We start from the raw sequence: 21312 nt of genomic DNA, 5'->3' as shown, positions 1-21312 counted from the left end.
ACTAATGAATTATAGCAGCATTCCCCAAGAGATGAAACATAGATCTAACCTCTTTCAACGTGAAACCCAAATGTAGCCCATGAAGGGCAATAAGATAATGTGGACGGGATGGAACGTGCACTCATATGTCTCCCTACGAGGTGACAAATCATTGTATTCCCTTTGAACACTGCTAGTTTCTTACCCCATGCACCTTACAACAAAGGTCAAGCAAATAAAATAGTAGATGCACCATTGACACCATAACACATACCTTGCTAGCGGAAGCACAAACACCTATAATACTCCACACAAGGGCAACCTTGTAAATTGTGTCCTTAGGAGTTGCTACTCTGGCTGAGTGATAAATTTTATTTTAAAACTACATTAGACACTCAAAATTCCAAGAAAGGGAGCTGGTTGGAAATGCATTGATGCAAATAGAAAAAGCATAACAAACCTTGGGGCAACGACTGTTGTGAGCAAGACTTGCATGTCTTTTGACATAAAAGAAGATAGCGTTTGATCATTGTCCTACTACCGTCAATTTTAGTTAAATATATTCTTGGGCCTTCTCCCATGGTATTAAAACAATCGTTTTAAAAAAAGTTTTGTAAACCAAACTGTAAATCAAAAGAATGTAAAGTACATTGCTGCATCCTCATTATTTGAAGCCAATTTCTAGCCATGATTTAAAAGGGTTCATTTCCTTGGCCATTCCCTTTATGCACAAGTGTATTTTTTGGACGAAAGCAAATCAACTATAGAACAAAAATTGAACTTAAAGTCAATATTCTCTACATCTTTGTCAAGACAATGAGCAAATTAAGTTTCCTCTTTAGATGAGCAGCAAGATAGGGGGCTAAGGAATTAATGTGACACATCAAGAAATTAACCTTGGGGAAATAAAGCATGTGGAATATTCCAGTCACATTGTGTGTGTGCACGTGTGCGTTGTGGCTACTCACCGTATCACTTCTTTGGCCTGTACCACATGCTCACATCCGAGGGAGATAGTTTTGCAACCTATCTTGTTCCCTTTATATACTTCAACGACTCAGGGGCTATCTTCATGCTCATTTAACCAGGATTTCTTTTGGCAGACAAGTTTGGCTATTTGGTAGATATATTCCTAGGCCAGACTATGATCAATTTTTCTCCTGGGTGTGTGTGTGCTATGCACGGTGGTTTCGTAAATGAATGGCAAAATATACCAAAAGAAAGCTTGGAGTCCGGATGAGGATTAAACAAGAATAATATTAATAATAAAGATCTCAAATTTTTGCACTGGACATAGTATTCAGCAAAGGTAGCAGTGCTACTAAATCTTCTGCACAATGAGGTAGTTGTGAGCAACTGTTAGAAAACCCCTGCTGAACATTTGCTGCATCCGGCATCAAGACATGGGATTGAGAACAGGTTACAATCAGAGATTTTCTTGGAGCATCTGCCTCTGCACAGATGAATTAAGGCACTATGCAGTCCATATCATCAACGTAACAAGCTTATCAACTGCAGCAACCACTTTTCTGTGACGGAGAAGTATCACCCCTTACTCCTGCCATCCCAGGGACCCCTCCATATCCAATCTTAATACCACATGACTTCAACAAAAAAGAACAACAAAGTATGGGGTTAGACAAGGTCTAACAGATGGGAGTGATGCCACTATCCTGGAAACCCCTCCATATCGGATCAACAACAAAGTATAAAGCTAGGCAATTTGTAATACACTTGTCACGGTTGTGGTAAAATTAAATCCTAGAAATGTAAAATTATGTGGATTGGCTGATCCTTTTACAAACATAAAAACAGACTGGTAAGCACACTCCTTTCTAATGGAACCATCTTGAAGTCCATCTAGCTAGCTCATACACAAAAGAGATGCATTCATTGACAAAAAAATAGGGCCCATTCATTGACAAAAAAAATAGGGCCTTCAACAAAACTCTATCAGAAGACCTTAGGAAGAGCTTTAAGACTCCACGACTTACATGGACAGTCGCCAACATCCATTTCAAGGAAAAGAAAGATCCGAGGTAAACTCACAGTGGCCAAAAGCAGAAACAAGGCCAAGAGGAAGGAGTGGCAAATTATATTTATCTGATATTCAGCCCTCTAGGAAAATGTATTCGATTAACAAATTTGCATTTGCCCCAAAACATTTATGTAATAATTGGCCACTTGAGTGATAGAACTCTACTCTCTAACTCTCTCTCAATCACGGGCGATGGCATCTCAAATTTTCCACCCAGCCATACTCTCCTGGATCGCACGTTTTTCAATCCATATGTCATTTTTCTTCTTCATGCATATCCACGAGACCCTCATTTCCCTAGATGGTTCCCCTTGCCAAATGTCATCATTTTAGCCTTTCCAGTGCACCATTTACCCCTCTCTTGGGGCACATTCAAAACCATCTTGCTCCTTGGCATTATTGCACATTTAGGTGCACCTAGGCCTTAGCACTCAGAACCACCTAGTCAATGCTATTTCACCCTCACCTAGGACCTTGGCAGTTACTTCTCTTGACCATTTCATTTACGCACATTAATTATTACAACAGTTGGTCATCTAAGAGAAAATGCCCACCGATCTTTCCGAGGTCATGCTATCTCGCTAGAGCATAACATTCCTTTCCTCTTCAAGCATCAGCGTCCTCGATGATGAAATCTGGGAACACTCTCCGTAACTGGTATACGGATTTCCAGGAAGCTTCCGATAGAGGCTGACCATGCCATGCAACCAACACCGTGGGTATCTTCCGATTTCGTATTTGCATTGTTCCTCGGTCCAGGATTCTTGTTGGTTTGCGCCTTGCAATATCCTCTATCTCCTGAAACAAAACCACACCTTCGATTAGTGAGTCACCTGTATGCAAAAATTTCTTTAAGCGTGAAACATGAAAAACCGGGTGCACCTTACACCCCTGTGGCAATTCTAATTTATAGGCTACACTGCCTATTCTCTTTAGAATTAACCACGGCCCATAGTATCGAGGTGATAACTTAGCACACTCTACTAAAGTCAATGACTTCGAGTGCGAAGGAACTCTGAGAAAAACTTTTTCTCCTTCCTTAAATACTCTTATAGACCGGTTTTCATCCGCATACACCTTGGCTCTATCCATAGCCTGGCGGATATTAGCTCTCGCAAGTGCTAGCATCTCCCGCATCTGAACCACAAAGTTCGCGGCACTCCAACTATAGTTGGATTAACTGGTCTATAACCATAGTTCAGCTCAAACGGACTGAACCCGGTAGATGAATGTTTTCTATCATTGTAGGCAAACTCCAACAATGGCAACCACTTGTCCCACGTATGTTGCCTCAATGACACATATGCCCTCAGCATATCCTCTAAAGTCTGGTTGACTCTCTCCGTCTGACCATCCGTCTCAGGATGATCCCCACTACTCATTCCCAACTCAGTCCTTAGTGTCTCAAATACCGCTGTCCAAAAATGACCGGTAAATCTGACATCTCTGTCTGACACTATGGATCTAGGCAATCCATGCAGACGAAATATATGTCTAATGAACAAATCCGCCACTTACGGGGCACTAACAGACTCTCTAGTCGGAATGAAGTGAGCCATCTTGGTTAGACGATCAACCACCACAAGGATAGAATCATACCCTCCTTGCGTCGTAGGCAGCCCTACAATAAAGTCCATGCTTGAGGTAGAGTTTCGACAAACGTCTCGAGATGGAAATGCTCTCCCACTTACTTAGTGGTATCTCCAAGGGCTGTAAAAGTCCGGGTGGCTTCACCCGCTCGGCCTTACTTACTTGACACGAGAAACACCGTGTCACATATTCATGAATATGCTTTTTCATCTTTGGCCAAAAGAAATCTCGCTTCACGAGATCATATGTCTTCTCGACTCCTGGATGTCCCGCACACGGGCTATCATGGCACTGTCGAATGACTCTCTGCCTGAGATCATTCTGACTAGGTACTACAACCTTGCCATTTCTAACTAGCATGCCATTCCTTATGGTATATCTTACATAAGTTTGGCCTTTTCTGGATGCCAGGTCATCCTTTTTATTTTCCCTGGGTTTTAACACATGAGCTTTAGGCCATAAGCTCTGGACAAACTCGTCCACCTTTTGAGTTTCTCTTATCTCGGTCATTAGAGCACTCTCTAATACCGTGAAACTTAGGTTGTGCATAATGCGAGAACGCATCAGCCACCTTATTATCTTTTCCTCTTCGGTACCGAATTGTTAGATTAAACTCCTGCATGAGCTCTGCCCACCTAGCTTGGCGGCCCCTCAAGTCAGGCTGTTTACAAAAATGTTTCAGAGTATCATGATCAACATCCACATAAAACTCTGAACCATACAAATAATGCCTCCATGTTTTCAAAGCATGGATAACAGCATACAACTCCAATTCATGAGTTGGCCAATTCCTTTGAGAGGGAGAAAGCTTCTTGCTTTCAAAGGCTACTGGCCTTCCCTCTTGAAGGAGAACTGCTCCTACCGCAATGCCACTTGCATCGGTTTCTAGGAACAACGGTTTCTGGGGATCAACTATTTTTAACACCGGTCCTGTGACCACAGCTTGTTTTATTGTGTTAAAACTTTCTTGTTGATTCTGTCCCCAAATAAAATGTACTTTATCTGAGGTCAGATCAGTCAATGGCGATACTATTCCAGAATATCCTTTGATATGCCTTCTATAAAACTGGACAAATCCCAAGAATGATCGCAACGTGGTCAGAGTCTGAGGGATTGGCCAAGTTAGTATCGCAGCCACTTTCTTCGGATCCATTTCTACCCCCGGTGGAGTAATTATGAACCCTAAATATTCAAGCCTAACCATACACAGTATAGTTTTCTTTTTATTTACATAAAGACTGGCTTTCCTCAAAGTACTGAACACTACTCTTAAGTGTTCACGATGCTCAGTAATACTTTTACTGAATATCAGGATATCGTTAATAAAATGTACTACGAACTTTCTGATATACGGACGTAGTAAATCGCTAGACGGTCTAGCCGACAAGGCCTGCACCATCTCCCTAATCTCATTCTGACCAGCATTCACTTGAAGCTGCTGGTTCATAATCAACTGTAAAGCATCTTCTAATATCGAAATCCTACCGATCAAAGTAGGTGCTGTGTGATGTGACATTTGTTGTGTAGACTGTGCTCTAGACTCACTAGGATTCACCCTAGAATTCTGTCCTTCTACCTCCATAGTTTCACAATGGAAAATGGTTTTTTTTTTTTTTCAGTCTTTTCTAGAACCCAAATAAAATATATATACACCTCTTTTCTATTTTGCTTTCTTGTTTTTCTTTCTCTTGCGCACTAAACTCCCAATTATATAATACTCTGAACGTGGTGCAGGAATAATAGGACCATGTATAAAAACTGTATCGAAAGAAGGTGCTCCCTGATTTCTCCTCAAAATGTCGATTGATCCCCCTTGTCGTATTTATCTCTGGTTCGTTTTTTTTTTTTTAATATCCCGAGTTCAACGATCGGGTTTTAACCATCCTGGGCTAACCACAATCTTTTCCCTCCACCGTTAAAGATACCAAAGCGCCTCTGATGCACATCGGTTCACCTGCGACCTTCTAGACCTATAATGTCAATTAGGTACGGCAGGCGATGGCGATGGCGACTCTTCCTGTCCACTCTCCCTACGTTGCCTGTTTCCCTTGTTACACCGTCAATCCACTAGGATATCTTAGCCTGCACTTAGTTAACCAACGGAATCTCTGTAAGCTTATAGATGGACAGCGCTCTGATACCAACTGATAGAACTCTACTCTCTAACTCTCTCTCAATCACGGGCGATGGCATCTCAAATTTTCCACCCAGCCATACTCTCCTGGATCGCACGTTTTTCAATCCATATGTCATTTTTCTTCTTCATGCATATCCACGAGACCCTCATTTCCCTAGATGGTTCCCCTTGCCAAATGTCATCATTTTAGCCTTTCCACTTGGTGCACCATTTACCCCTCTCTTGGGGCACATTTAAAACCACTTGCTCCTTGGCATTATTGCACATTTAGGTGCACCTAGGCCTTAGCACTCAGAACCACCTAGTCAATGCCATTTCACCCTCACCTAGGACCTTGACAGTTACTTCTCTTGACCATTTCATTTACGCACATTAATTATTACAACAGTTGGTCATCTAAGACAAAATGCCCACCGATCTTTCCGAGGTCATGCTATCTCGCTAGAGCATAACATTGAGCATAAGCACTAAAATCTTTAATTTGATAATCCACACTAAAACCTTTAATTTGATAGTCCACATAAAAAATCAAAATTAGACAACAAATTGGAGAATGTAACTATGAGCATACATGGCATCACTGAAAATATCTGTGTGCTTTTGCACTGTGTTAATGATGTCAATCTCACAATCAAAAATCTCGTACAGCTCCTCCACTCTGCTTGCATAAGGAGATGCTGCCACAAAATTGTGGTATGCTTCACGAGGGGTGGCCATTGAAGGGATGTGTAAAGGTGGTAAAGAAGTGTTGTGTAGGCAACGAATGTACTAAAGGCTAGACAGAGTCCCAATCTCTTTATATGGTCTTGGACAAATGTAATAAAGGCTTTATGAAGGTCTACGCCCCCTATTTATGCACCATGACTAAGGAAAATTCAAATGTCTTCATTGGAAAATTTTCAATAGATGCAATCATAAACCCTAGTGTGTAGCGTGTACCAAAGATATTCAAGCAAGTCTTTTATGTTGGTTGCAGTGTATGTTTATGATTTACTATTGGTTAGTGCGATCCCGCCTTAGTGCACAATAATAAAGAGGAGCTAAAATCTCATTTTCGCATGAAGGATTTGGAAAAAGTCCAATGTTTTCTGGGGATGCGAATATGTTGGTCTGAGAGTGTTGATACAATTTATCTATCCCAAAAGAATTATTTGCAAGCATTGGTTTAAAAATGGGGATATACAGATGCGAGGCCAACTACTACAACCATGGATGGGTTGTCAACCTTACAAAAAATGCTAAGAGAATAAGATTTTCCCTAGGAGACTTAATGTATGCTATGGTCATGACATGTCCAGGTCTTGGTTTTACTATTTCTTAGTTGTTTTGCATCATGCCCTCAACATTCACATGTAATGATGTTGAAAAGAGTAATGAGGTGTGAAAACCATACTCTTGATTCTTAGCTCATTTACAGATGGGTAGCAGAATACAGCCTCTGGGACCAGAAAACAGCATCACAAATATAGAAAAATGTAGTGTGCAACGTGGAGCTAGCGACACTAGTGGTTGCTACTAGCAATGTGTGCAATGTCATAAAAAAGCTCAATGACTTGTTTCCTATTTTTCAGGACTCGGGCAATATAAGAGCCCACAGCATTCCTAGGAACCTTTTGTGAGAGAAAATCGATGATGCCCCTGTTGTATGTGATAGAATCTGTCTCTTGTAAGGGACTATGCCACTGCCGAGCGATTGTCCTAGGCAATGCATCATCTGGTCTTGTAGCAAGCAGTCGAACAGAAACGGGGTCCGTATCTTTGCATTGAAAGGGGAGGATGTAACATTGGCAGCCAGAACTTTCTCGACATGTATTTTAATGCTGGGCTGCCATGTGTCATGCCAGGAATAATGCCATAAACATAAGTGCACTTTCACTCATTTCAGCACTATAAAAGTGCCAAGGGACGATTTTAAACATCATCTTGGAAATGACATTGGATCTTTCTTCTCCTCTCTCCCTCTCCTCTTTCCTTTCCCGCTGGGCCTAATTCACACATGTGGTACTAGAGCAAGATGAAGCCTCATCTAAGTGGCCCGCTCTTGAGCAATATTTCCAGTTTTATTACACAGAAATTTGGAGCATGAGCTCCTTATGTGATAGCCTACCCCTCAGCCAAAATATGTTGCAGGAAGTGCTGCCATCTGTCAGATGCCACGTGGCACCCCTAAAAAGGTCTTTTTATGAAAAAGCTCAGAATTCGATTTTATTGCTTTATTGGATTGATCGCGATGAGATGAAGCTAGGTATGCAGACAGAACAGTAAGTCAAACTCAGATGGAGCAGATGGTGAAGGATCAAAAATTTGCAAGGGAGAAATCAGACCGAGAGACGTGGGGGAAGCAGGAAGTAAAGGAGAAGCCTACAAGTCTATGGGACAACAGAAAACCATCCAATACATCTATTGGTCTACTGGTTGGGGTCTACCGGCCGGGGGGGAAATTCAATGACTGGAATATTTTCCCCGACCAAGGGAACTCAAAACGAGATTGATCACCTGTGAAGGGACCTTTATGAGCTTCGACAAGCCTCCAGCGTGTCCTGCCTCTGGCAGCAGCAGTTAGGTATCCAAGCGCGTCATCGTCGAGACTGCTTAGGGAGGGCACATGGCCGCTCCCCTAGAGTGCAAAGAGCGACTCTATTTATTCAGAGTACCTACATAGAAAGCATAAATATAGCTGGCCATACATCAGTTTAAAACTCTGAGTGTTTTTGGTTTAGATTTAAACTCTTTAATGAGTGCTATTCCATCACAATAAACTGCCCATTTACCGTCCTTCCTGGCAGCCTTAACCTTGGCTAATTCCGTTGCCTTATCCTTAAGTTGAGCTCTTGTGAGTTCTTCGGCTATCCATATCTTAGTCCCTTTCAGCTTATGAGATTGTCGTAGAACCTTTATACGTAAATCTCGTGAGTTGAACGTAACGATGGCATGACCATTACGATGACTGATCCGGACTGCTATAGTTTCACCGACATCAAGGGAGGAAAGCAAGAGGAGCATTTCCTGATTCACCCATGCATCTACTTGTACTGTTGGCAGCCAGCTGAGAGTACACATCCAGGTGTACTAGACCACATGGACTTCTTAGTTGGGATGATAGCTGATGTGGATGTGGTGTTGGGACAAACTTGGTACTATAAGATGCAGCCCACGTATGACTATAGGAGGAAGACCGTGAGGGTTCTCACTATTCAGGCTGGAGTTTCCGGCAGCCTCATTCCGATGATATATCACATCCAAGCTCAAAAGTATTTTTGCTCTTATTTATGTATGAAAGATGGATAAAGGAGTCTCACCACGGAGAGAAGAGAGTTCTTAGGAGAGTTTAAGGAAAAGTCATTGCCACTTGAGAGACTGGATGATCTCACAATAGGCTTAATTCTGGGTAGCACGACACCTAATAAGCCACCGTAAGCCAAAAGAGATTTAGAGACAGGTCCAAGAATTACTTGAGCATGTAATACTTACACCCCCTGCCAGTTTTCAAGAAGGATGAATCATGATGTGTGTGGACTATAGGGCATTAAACAAGATGACCATCTATAATTGCTTTCCGATCCCAAAGATTGATGAGATTCTAAATACTTTGAAGGGAGCCAAAATTTTCAGCAGGACAGATCTTACAAGCAGGTACCATCAGGTCCAGATTGCCCCTCCAAAAATCTACAAAATAGTCTTTCAGATAATGTAAGGACTTAACAAATGTTTGGTAGTTCCCTTTGGGTTGAGTAATGCAGCAGCTACATTGTGCCAAATTTTTCAAAAACATCATAATATTAAGTAAGAATGAGGAGGAGCAGAGAGAACACTGGAAGATCGTGTTTGAGCTATTGAAGGAACACCGACTATTTATAAATGCCAAGAAGAGTGAGTTCTCCCTTTCAAAAATAAGGTTTTTGGGGCACATCATTTTTGAGAGAGAGATCAAAATGGATCCCGTTAAGTTGAATGTGATTCTTGAATGGCCTGATTTGAAGGTGGCACATGAAGTAAGATCATTTCTTGGGTTATGCTCATTCTACAAGAGGTTTATGCATCATTTTGCTCACAAAGCATCTCCTTTACAAACTAAGGAGAAAAGCTTTTCCTCCGGAAACAGTGAAAATTCAGCTTTTGAGCAATTCAAGAAAGCTCTAACATAATCACCTGTTTTAGCGATGCCTGACTTGCAAACGTCATTTGTAGTTCAAGCAGATGCTAGTGGTGGTTGCATTGGAGCAAATCTTTTACAGGAAGGACATGTAATCTTGTCCTATTTGTCAAGGCAGAGTATGACCACTTGAAATCCCTCAAGGGTTACTTCAGCCTTTACCAGTTTCCTTTGTCAAATGATTTCCTAGGTCATCACACCCCTGCGAAAAAGGTAAGATGGTGGAAGCAAACTCTAGCAGGGGCAGACATATGCTTGACAACTGTGATTCTGCGAAGCAGCAACAATTTCTCATGCCTCCGGTTCAGAAAGGAAGCAAAATTTTAGTCCTTGCAAGAAGACATGAGCAACTGAGGCAGCAACGCTCTTCATTAAGCATACATTTGTACATCATGGTGTGTCAGGATAGCAAGTTCACAAGTAATTTTAAGTGAAGCTGCAAGTAAAGTCTTGCTAGAATTTAAAGAAGGCGATTTGGTATTATTATGAGTGGCTGCTGTAGTAGGTAACACTTGCTTTGGAACCAATGGCAGGTTGGTCTACTGTCCATGTGCCCAATGCCCAATCCTTTCTCCTTCAGGGTATATTTAGGCTCATAGAGTTCTGCCATTCTCATTGCCTCTTTAAGTGTGCTAGGATTGAGGAATGTCACATCAGCATCTATAATGGGATGGAATCCGTAGATGAATTTAAGCAGCCTGCTTCTTTCATCAATACCATGGACAAACAAGGATAATTTCAAAACTTTTTAATATAGTTCCTTACAGAGCCTTGCTGAGATAGATCATAACATTCACAAGCAAGTTTCTCTCTAGCAATAGAAGATACAAATGTCTGAAACATTTTAAGAGTGAATAGTGATTCCCTCATGTTGAAAACATCAGGAATGGGTATAATCCTCCAAGTGTAGGACATCAAATCTTATCTTACTTTGATCACTTCTAGGATAGAGCAGAAAATAGTCTTCCATTTTACTCAGCCATTCCTCAATTCATAAGGGCTACAAGTATCACCCATGAACTTAGATAGTGCATACTTATCCTTGACATCCTTGTCTTGAGTAGGTCCCCTTGGTTCAGCAACTTTAACAGACTGAATATATTGATGAAATGGCATTACTGACCTGAGATCAGTAGGTAAGGTCTTGTATTCATTAAACCTTTGATAGAGGCTGGCACTCTTGGGGACATTACTTTTTAATGGCTCCCTGCTCTTATGAGCTGTTTCCCCATTAGAATGATAGGTCTTCCTTGCTAATGCCATGAAACCATGAGGGTCTACAGTACGCTCCACCAAGATATCCTTTTCAGAATCTGAGTCACCCTCTAGGGCCTATTCATGAGTCCTCCTGAGCTGGTCCAACTTCCTGTTCAATGTAGCAAGGGAATTCTGCATCCTTATATCATTAGCTTTTATCTCCAGAGTCGTCTCCTTTAGAGCTTGTAATATAGGATCCATAAATCCATTAGTGTTTTGCTCCTGGGCCTGAGATGCCTGGGCATTGGAAGTACCATCAGTTAGCTCCTGTCTGCAACTGCAAGTGATTTCCACCACTTCAGTGCCATCATCCTGGGCTCCCTCACTAGAGCTAATGCCCAGCCTTGAAGGATCCAACACCAGATCATCCTCTGGAATGGGGTCAAAGTTCGCCTGGAATGGGGTCAAAGTTCCCCATCTAATGCTTCTTAGACTGATTTCCAGCACTCTGTGGAGGCATCCTGATAACCCCAAATCAATTCTGAAGTTTAAAAAATGTTTAAACAGTAATTTAAACACTATTTGGGTAGAACTTTACTGTCAGATGCTCTGTAGCAGCACTATTGCAGATTGCTTATCCCAGGCTGTTTGGGAACACTGTGCAGAACTTTAGAACACTGCTTAGTGAGATTTAGAACGCTAATTGGCCCACTGTGTGGAAAACATACTATCTGAATCAGAAATGTCACTGATCAGGGCAGCAGGTTCACTGTTACGTGTCATTCTCTGACTGGATAGTTCACAGTCTGGCCCAATTTGGAGCTCAATTCCCAACCAAAAGTTCAGATTAGGTATAGATGGAATAGAATAGGCCAGATTAGCTGGAAAAACTCAAAAGCCCCAAATTTTAGTCAAAAATGCACCTGCTGGAACTTGCTACATGAGTGTAATCAGCTGGGGTGACTTCATATATGCAGGAAAAACATGAAAGCCCCAAATTTTAGGGAAACTATAACTGCTGATGTTCAGAAAAGCTTCTGCTGGAACCAATTTCAAGGTAGAAATTAGGGCAAATGACCTCATATTCCAATGAAACTTAGTACAGGCTGCAGCGAAATGATATATTCAGCAAAATCCAGATCTGGTACAGCAAAACCCTAATTCGCAGCAGAATCAGTAAATTTGGCAGAACTAGGATGTCTTATCCTCTTTCCTAGCCCAGTTGCTGGTGCCCCTCACTAGCTATGGACCTACACACACCATTAGGCTGTGAATTAGACCTAAGCTACCAGGCTGTAGGCTAGCTTAGTTACAGTGGTATCAGAGCACTTTTTTGGGGAATTTTGTGGGGGAAATCATATCAGTTTGCTTTGAAACTTGGAGGACATCATTTTGAGTCATGAGCATATATCTACCTGCAAAAAACTGTCGCGACTAGGTGTCTAGATCTGCAGATATACAAGTGGCAGCCCTATACTAGGTCAAATTCCAACGTGGTCAGATCAGCATCAGTTTGATCAGCAGATCAAAAGCCCTCAAGCAATTTCCGGAAATTCCATGGTACGAGTCAGCATTACTCAGATTTTATGAGCGCAGCTTAGAGCTATTCAAGCTTCAGCTGTAATGAGTGACCACAAGTTAAGAAATGAATTGAGTACATAGTACAGCAGAGCCTCCTTTTATAGCTGTGGGTCTGACATCAATTACAAGTTTACTTATGGGATAGCCAGCCTATGATGCCACGTGGCAACTTCTGGCTCCCCTTGCTAAAAGACTATTTATTTACAAGCCATTAAAAGGCCTAATATTATAAAAGCTAACTAAGTAAATTTACCCTTTGTTACAGCTAAAGGAATGGCCAAACTAAGCTGGAGGAGTGTTTCAAAATTTACCCATTGGGAGATCTACATTTAAAAGGTTCAGCCAATGCATGGTGGAGGAATATTTGCCAAGATATCCCATTGTGGTGCATAGTTGTCTTGAAGCCGAGCAACATAGAGACCAATTCCTTCGACTGCAATGGCGAGACCAGGAGGAGTCCAGCCAGAGGATGATGACAGACTTCTTCCACTGTAGAGGCGAGACCAGGAGGACCTGTAGGAGTTGTGATGATAAAGGATCTACTCAGGTACAAACTTCAAGCTTGCAATGGTGATGCCACGTTGATGACAGGTTTTGAATGAGGTGTGGAGGAAATGGGAGGTTTACAGCTTTCTATAGTCAGCCATTGTCATTATTTGCAGCAAGCAATAGCAAGAGCACCTTACTTAGCCATATGCTAATTATAGAAGCAGGAAACAAGATGATGATTTTGCAAAAAACATTAAGGGTAGAACACGTGGCTCCTATTAGATGTTATGACATTGCACCAAGAATTTGTAGCCATTAGGCTGATCATGTTGTGGTCTAGATGTTAGGCCCATGTGTGCATGCGTATGCACTTGTGTGTGGGTATACTAGGTGATATAAAACAAAATAAGAGGAGTGAAGGAATCAACTCAGTTATACTAGAAATAAATTGCATGCAAGCAGCTGCAACTCCAAGCATAAGTTTCAAAACAGCTAAAAGCTAATGGAAGCTAGAAAACAGCCTACCTCATTGGATACATCGATGACACCCTCTTCGATCTTGTGATATATCTTTGCTGCTGTGTTGTTAAAAGCCTGTAAATGAGTTCAACAGAGCTTAAACTGGGGATATTTGACGGTTACATAACAGATGAAGTCGAAAATAGTTGTTTCAAATCCAATTGAAGAAGAGAAGTATGTAGTTCATCTTTGGACAAGAATAGTATATACAAAGATGTGCTCCTTTAACAAAAAGAGCAACTTACATCCTCAACATTTTGGGCTGTCTTTGCCGAGGTTTCCATGAAAATCAAACCATTTTCCTTAGCAAATTGTACCCCTTCTTCTGTGCTTACAGCTCTCCTATGAGCAAGGTCACACTTGTTTCCTATCAACATGATTACCATATTTGCAGTGGCATGCTGTCTAGCATCCTCAAGCCAGCTCGCAAGATGATTAAATGTTTCCCGCCTATAAGGAAGGATATAGTTACATGAAAGTAATAAGCAATCCGTCAACAGTCAGCAATGATTCATGGAACAAGGCTCAGCTGCCAGAAATCACAAGGACTTGCTATGTTCTTACCTGGTGATATCATATACAAGCAATGCACCAGCAGCTCCTCTGTAGTAGGATCTTGTAATAGAACGAAACGATTCTTGTCCTGCCTGAAACATCTTAAAAGACATTAAGTATGACCATCCAAAACGTGCCCACTTTCAAACTGAACAGTCTGCAACTGTAACTCACACTCTAATGATTATATTATTTTTTAACTAAAGTGTCTCATGATGCTATTTTTTGAGGTTCGTTACAGCAAGTGTCTCATAATAGTCTTTTAAGTTTCCTTAAAAGCCTTTTTATTTGATAGAAAACTCATGTACAACATTAAGCATGACAATGAAGCGTCTGAAACATAGGAGTTTCTTGAGGACTTGGAGGACTAAACCTTATCTCTTGAAATTCGATCACCCACAATGGGCAAATACATACCTCTGAATTCCCAGGAAAATTTGATAGGCAGCCCGTCATGTGGAATGATTTGATTCTTGATGATCATAGCAAACCCCTAAGCGTTTTCGATAGTCCAGATGGGAGAGAAGCCCTGCTTCCTTTATGGGCTCTTCAAATGCTTCCATCTAAATGCACATTTTAAATGCTTAGTCACCTCAGAGGGAGGAGGATTGAGCAGATTGATGCCGGCCTAACCCTTTGACTAGGTCAGGCTTTTTTGCCATTCCGCTTTAGGTCAAAGGTCTTTGACAGGATATAGATGTGGTCTTTGATGTGCATTCTGGGGGCTATAGATGAGGATATCCTCGCGGATGTACGTTTTGAGCCAGTCAAGATTATGGGTCATGTGGTGGGGCTCAATGGCTTGGCTCTCTTTCTCTCAGCATCAAGTGTTTTATGAGATGCATAGCTCCTCTTGGGCTTTTTCAGTGCGATGTCATTTGGTTGAGCTATGCTCTCTACACACCGTTCCCTCCTGTCGAAAACCTTCATATGCCTTGGTGATCATAGCGCCTCACAAAGGCACTTGATGCCAGATGGTTCCCAGGTCACACCATGGCTAGTATTTGGACACACACTTTGATGGTCATTTGGCCAAGAATGCACTTTGAGGGCCTGCTTCTACCAAGAGGACTATCTTCATGTTTCTCATACTACACCTGGTCTACTCTTGCCTTGAGCACTTTGTGCTTGGGGCTGTTTTCATACTTAATAGAAATATTCTTCATGGGGAAAAAAAAGCGTGCAAATGGTTGTTGCATGTGATCTTTTCTAGTGCTTTTGCATATAGGCTCCAGACTTCGAGCATACAGCTCTTAATCGTCATTCTTGACAAGCTTTGGCTTCGAATTGCGACAGACAGGCAATGCATGTGGACAGAATAGGTATGAACCATGAGTGGATTAATTTAGCAATATAGATCATTTAGGTTCAAGAAAAATCATTTTACTAAATCATTTCGGCTTATGAACTATGAATGGATAATGTCAGCAACCACTAGATCATTTGCTGAATGAATTTCAGTTGGCAGTAAGGAACTTTCCAACTAGAGCATCTAAGTGTGATAGTAAACTAGCACTTTGAGATCCACTATGCAACTAGTTCAATTGAGTTTGTGTTCATTGAATATGTCGAGGTCCTAGCAACATTGTGGATAATTAAAGCTAGATGAGCATAGGGAAAACTCTTTCGGTCAAGGATTGAGTAAAAGACTCTAGGGCATGTTGGTAAAACTTGAACCTCTACGAATTTTCTCAAACCTAAAAAGTGAAAAGCTTTATGGAGCAGAAATCCATGATTTGAAAACTTGCTAGCATGGAAGAAAAAGTTATATGCTTGCCCCACCTATCCAACACAATAAGTAAAGCCATTTGAAATTAATAATCCTTTAGGATCCCAATATAAGGTCTGTTTAACAACCTAGATTCCATGTCGATGGGCCTGTTAGAAAACAGAGATGGAGGTTGCTTGCCGTAGCCAGCACTCCTGCACAGCGAAAGATTGTGAAAAACATTGCCCAGAAATCACACAATGCTAAGTCAAATCTCACTCCTTTTCCTTATAGTATACACAATTTAATATAGATAGATGCAGACAGTTAATGAACCGAAGTAAATATGCAAAGATGGACAAAACCTTGTACAAAGGTGTGCATAGTGTGCCATCATCTAGTAGATAAGGTACCGCCTAGATGTGGACCCCCACTGTCTCCAGGCCTCACCTCCCTGCTGCTCTGCAAGGCAGCCAATTGTGAGGCTCTATGAATGAGTGAAAGAGCCCAAAGGCTAGGAGCCTTTATATAGGGGCTGGATGCCCCCAAAATAGTTGGCCCAGATCTGCAGACTGGCCCGACAATCCACCTGACATGTCTGCCGACAATAACTGCTGCAGACTGCCGCCTGACTGCCATATACCCTTTATATACCCTTTATATAGGGGATGGATACCCCCAAAATAAGGAGCCCAAGGATAGGTCCCTTTATATAGGGGTTGGATGCCCCTAAAATAGTTAACCCAGATCTGCACACTGGCCCGACAGTCCATCCGACATGTCTGCCACAACAATAGCTCCTGTAGACTGCCGCCTGACTGCTATGTGGCAGTCGCTTGTTGACCCAACCTGCTCCTCAGCTGCTTTATGCAGTCTGCCGATCTGATGCTGCTGTTGCTTCTGTTGCACAGGTGGGGATGTGACCTTTATAATGCCAATGGATACTAGGTCTACAAGGTCCAAGGGTCTAAGGAGTTACCTTGACCATAGCCTATATTTAGAAATATTGGGAAAAAATGTTCAAGCGATTCTTAAAGTTCATCCCTTGTAACTTCTCCATATAACTGAGGGAAGAGGTGGGGGGCAAGTCTAACATGGTCTCACCCAGCTAGATGAACTGAAGGTGTCTAAACTCAGGTTGGTAAAAACCAATGGTTAAAAGTAAAGCTAAAGTGGATGAGGTCTGTAGGCCTTCTAAATGGTTATCCCACTGGACTTATTTGGCTATAAGCATGGACTTCATTCATTATACAAGGTCCTGCACACCGCACTTCCCACAGCAAAAACAGTGTAAGGTATCTCATCTAGCATAGTCAAATTAGGGTTTGCAGTGTTTGGTCATACATGTTTGGTCATACACTAGTAGGTAGACTTGGCTCAGAGTTTGCAAAACTGAAGCTCGTTAACCAGAGATAAGACTTACAAAACAAGGCCCAAAATGCCTATATATGGCATCTCAAGTTTCATTTTTAAGCTCTATGCTGTGCCATAGACCACTCCAACAGCCAATAGGTATGCTGAGTTCAGATTCCAAGTAGATGATTTAAGAGGCTGGATAAATAATCAGCCACATTATTATTTTTTGCCCTGAATATATTCTGCAGCCTATATCTAGGCGTGAGGCCTTTAAAGGAACTTTATGGCTGTAAGGTCAGATCTCCAGCATTATTTCTGACATGAGATGGGTGATCAGCCTACAGCTTGCCAAGAAGAAAATGTGGGAAGGCCAAGTTAGGATGAAGAGGTACGTAGAGGGAAATTTTGAGCTCAAACGATGATCATGTGCAACTCAAGGGTTTCATAAGCAAAAGTGCTCCTTATTGGAAGGAGACACAATAACCAACGTCCCTGTATGTGCTATGGTAACTGAGAGGTAGACTTGGCACATGAGTTGTAGCCTACCTCCTACATGTTGCCAAATCCACAATTTATTCCATGACTCATTGCATAAAAGAAATGTGGGCCCTAGAATGCAAGGGCATAGTGGACCTAACAGTAAGTTAGTGAGCAGTATGTGAATTCAGACTCAGGTCCTGCGGACTGCTCTCTCAGCCTCTAGGTTGTAGATTACATCTGCCTATGCACATATTACATGAGAAAAAAGAAAGGGGAGGGCACGCACATGCATCCCCAATCTAGCTTTGCAGAGGCGTTTTCTTGGGATCAGTGAGGATAGGGAGATAGAGACATAGATGAAGCTGCGGACTTTACCAAGATCCTTTCTGCGATAAACTTGACAAGGCAAAATTTGCATATCACTAAATCATCAGGAGTTTCTCAATGCTCTCGCTTAAGTTCAAGGATGCATAAAAACGCTTGAAAGTCTTAAATTTCGATATTTTCCTCTCCCTCAAATTAATCAAAACACACCTCTCTCTCTCTCTCTTTCTAGTTTCCTTTAATCCTCCCTGCACATCAAAAATCGCTTGCCGCAAAGTGCGCCACAAATCAAGGAGAAATATAAAGGGAGAAGCAATTGTAGCGTCCAATCTGAGACGCGAACTGGCAAAGCCGCATACAAGCAAAGAGGCCGGACTCACAGTGTCCCAAATCTGTAACTTCACGGGTTTGGCGGCAATAGTTATCATCCGTGCTCCAAATTCGACTCCTATTGTAAGATCGTGGACTGGCTGGAATCTCTTGTCCGTAAACTGCAGCAAAAGGCATGACTTGCCTACACCTGCGGTTGCGAAAACTTATTATAAGAGGAGCACTACGACAATGTATCTTGCTACGAACATGATGCGCACACAAGGCCTTCGTTCCAGAAAAAAAAACTCCTACCAGAAGCGAAACAAAGCAAGGCTGCCAGGAAAAGAGAGGCACCTGTGTCACCGATGATAATATACTTGAACAAGTATTGGTAAGACATGGTGGTTCATGCACAGGATGGTGAAAGAGGCAGTAAAATCTGGATGAAAAAGCTGAGAAGAGATGGTGGAGATCAGAGAGAAGAGAAATTCTCGGTGTAAAAACGCCAATGGGATGATGGCTTGAATGACTAGAAACCTTATAATGCACCCTCCACTTCTTCACACCGCTCCCCCGACATCTGTCCTATAATTCAGGCTGCCCTTTACATCCACGTCACCTTGCCTTGTCATCTCCTTGCGCGACAATGATGTGCAGATGCGTGTGTTGCGAACATGAGCGTGCATGCACGTGCACACACATGCACATGCATTCTCACGCACGCACATAGCTACTCATGGACTCTCTCACAAAAGTTTTCCCCGCAAACCTCCAAGGAATCTCAAATGTTATCATGATTCTCTTTATCCTAACCTAGGAGACTTGATATGTTGTTCCTATGGAAATGTACCTCAAGATTTGTTATTGACTCCACTGACAACAACAAGAGTCTCATGTCAAAGGTGATGTAAAAGTGAGACTTTACTTTGAGACAATGACAAAGGGTATAATATGAGATGTCATAACTTCCCTACTCTTAAAGGGCTCATTCATATTGCCTCACATCTAAGGTCCTATAAGGTAATCCATGTCACCTGAGCTTGCCATTTTTTTGTCAACACGTGACCTTCCTCCCTTAGCAAATTGTCATGTTATAGTTCAACATATGTAGACATTGACTCTACTAGCATATCCACTTTCCACATTCAAGCCTTGGCTACCTATAGGCCCACCGTGCATGGCAAGTCTCACTACTCCATGCAACTCCAATAATGATGTTAGAAATATATTGTATCGATCATTCTTAATGATCCTCATGTTATTCCCTCCTTGTACATTGATGTAAGGGTTGGAGTCTCTCGCTTCTAGTAGGGACCCATAGTTACTACCGAGTGAGAGCACGGTAAGGCCAACGAGTGAGTGAAGGGAAAGAAGGATTCTTTGAGAATTTGTTGCTTGCAAAAATGTGATCAACCCTTTCATAAGAATATCTTCTGGGGATCCTTCATAAGATAAGTCCAAAAAGCTTTTTAAAGCCTCTTACAAAGAGGGGGTGCTATGATGAAAGCTTTTATGAACAAGAGATGGAGATAAGAACCTAAAATGTATTAACCTTAAAAAAATAATTTTTTATGAAAACAGGTGGAGAGGGAGTACGATGTAGGAAACAACTTTTTGATGTTTCTATTTGCTTTTTTTGTTTTAATGGGTATGCTTGAACAAGTGTGTAGTCATCATTACCACTATAAAGACATTATACGCCAAAACATATATATGAAGAGGACCTTCAAGCTTACATGAGCCACTAGAATGGAGAAGATATTGGGCTCATTAGTGGTGCATCCCTTCATCTATTTTCAAGAAAAAGGTCTTAAAGGATATAATGAAGATCTTAATCATCAAGGAAGAAACATGAGGATGGTGGTAGGAGATTAGTACTGGATCATCAAGTTTTAAAGGATATAATGTGATCAAGGAAGAAACCTTTCAAAAGAGGATAGTGGTAGGGGATTAGTGCTCGATCATCAAATCGAAAGCTCCATTTCATTGATAAAAAGGACGCTTCACTAGTGCATTCTACTTTGTACTACCTCAAGGAACAACCTAGGATATCAAAAGACATAATTTATGTACTCTTGTTTTCTCAAGACACGAGGCACGTAAAAGCAATGAGAACCTTCCTTCTCACCAAATATTGTCTCACTTTAGAATGCAAATTCATGACTTCCATGTGTTGCAGAAAGCCAAAGTCATTCTCGTTCAAAACTCTTATCAAAAGAGGTATGTAAAATAATCAACGGACATCTTCCCTCAAAGTGGTATTGACCTTGAGGACACACATGCATGTCTTTCATGTATTGCAAATGTACTTTCCATCCATGCAAGAGAAAAAGACAAATGGATGTAAGGTCTACCTTCATGACCATCCAACAAGAAAGCATCAATGTCCATGCACACTACATTTGGAAAAATATGATTCAAAGGACAAATATGAATAGTGACCAAGTTCAATCAAATCTTCTTGTGGCTTATCCATGAAACTTGATGCTAGCTTAGGTAAAAGGCCTTGATAAGACTTAGAATACTGACTTAATTATGTAAGGTAGACATGTGTTGTGTTGCCTTATGTTTTTCACACAAGTGCATGGATGAATTGGAATTTGAGAAGCACAAATATACATTTTGTAGCACAATGCCTAACATCAATGCATTGAATATAATAGCAAAAGAGAACATGGCATTAATTTTTTAAATTACCCTAACTAATTGCTAGATGAATTGTCTTTCATTATCTTATGGATCTAACTTTATACACTTAATTTGTTGTAAACAACTTCACCAAAAAATTGGATACCAAGAAGTAGATATTTGAGGGTAGTTGGCCTAATTTGATTTCCATGGAACTATGTGTTGGAATGAATGATGTGGAATGGTTTATTGTTGGATTGTAATTT

The 21312-nt window shown here is 41.4% G+C and overlaps 1 protein-coding gene across 2 annotated transcripts; it reads right to left on the bottom strand.

Annotated features, from left to right (window-relative positions):
• Positions 1 to 1216: 1216 nt before the first annotated feature.
• On the bottom strand, positions 1217 to 19119 carry LOC147882155 (ras-related protein RABB1c-like). 2 transcript variants are annotated; one of them, XM_087401174.1, is made up of 6 exons: positions 18731 to 19119; positions 18487 to 18626; positions 14248 to 14330; positions 13929 to 14133; positions 13690 to 13758; positions 1217 to 1583 (listed from the first exon to the last, which is right to left on the bottom strand). In XM_087401174.1, exons 1-6 carry the CDS (start codon positions 18816 to 18818, stop codon positions 1488 to 1490), a joined length of 681 nt encoding a protein of 226 aa, XP_087257300.1. In that variant the 5' UTR covers positions 18819 to 19119; the 3' UTR covers positions 1217 to 1487. The 2 variants fall into 2 exon arrangements, with proteins under 2 accessions (XP_087257300.1, XP_087257301.1); XM_087401175.1 differs by having other exon boundaries at positions 18773 to 19118.
• Positions 19120 to 21312: the final 2193 nt, after the last annotated feature.

This window comes from Dipteris shenzhenensis, chromosome 30, assembly GCF_047967505.1.
Source record: "Dipteris shenzhenensis isolate YYH24624 ecotype China chromosome 30, Dip_SZ_1.0, whole genome shotgun sequence".
NCBI lineage: Eukaryota > Viridiplantae > Streptophyta > Polypodiopsida > Gleicheniales > Dipteridaceae > Dipteris > Dipteris shenzhenensis.
This window is presented reverse-complemented; position numbering and strand designations above follow the sequence as displayed.

Bases quoted from the DNA above. Each gene is read 5' to 3' on its own strand.
- LOC147882155 (XM_087401174.1), bottom strand. From the start codon at position 18,818: ATGTCTTACCAATACTTGTTCAAGTATATTATCATCGGTGACACAGGT. The intron at 14,331-18,486 runs GTGAGTCCGGCC...AAGATGTTTCAG, and splicing joins AGTTACAGATTTGGGACACT to GCAGGACAAGAATCGTTTCG. The intron at 13,759-13,928 runs GTAAGTTGCTCT...ACTCATTTACAG, and splicing joins CAGCCCAAAATGTTGAGGAT to GCTTTTAACAACACAGCAGC.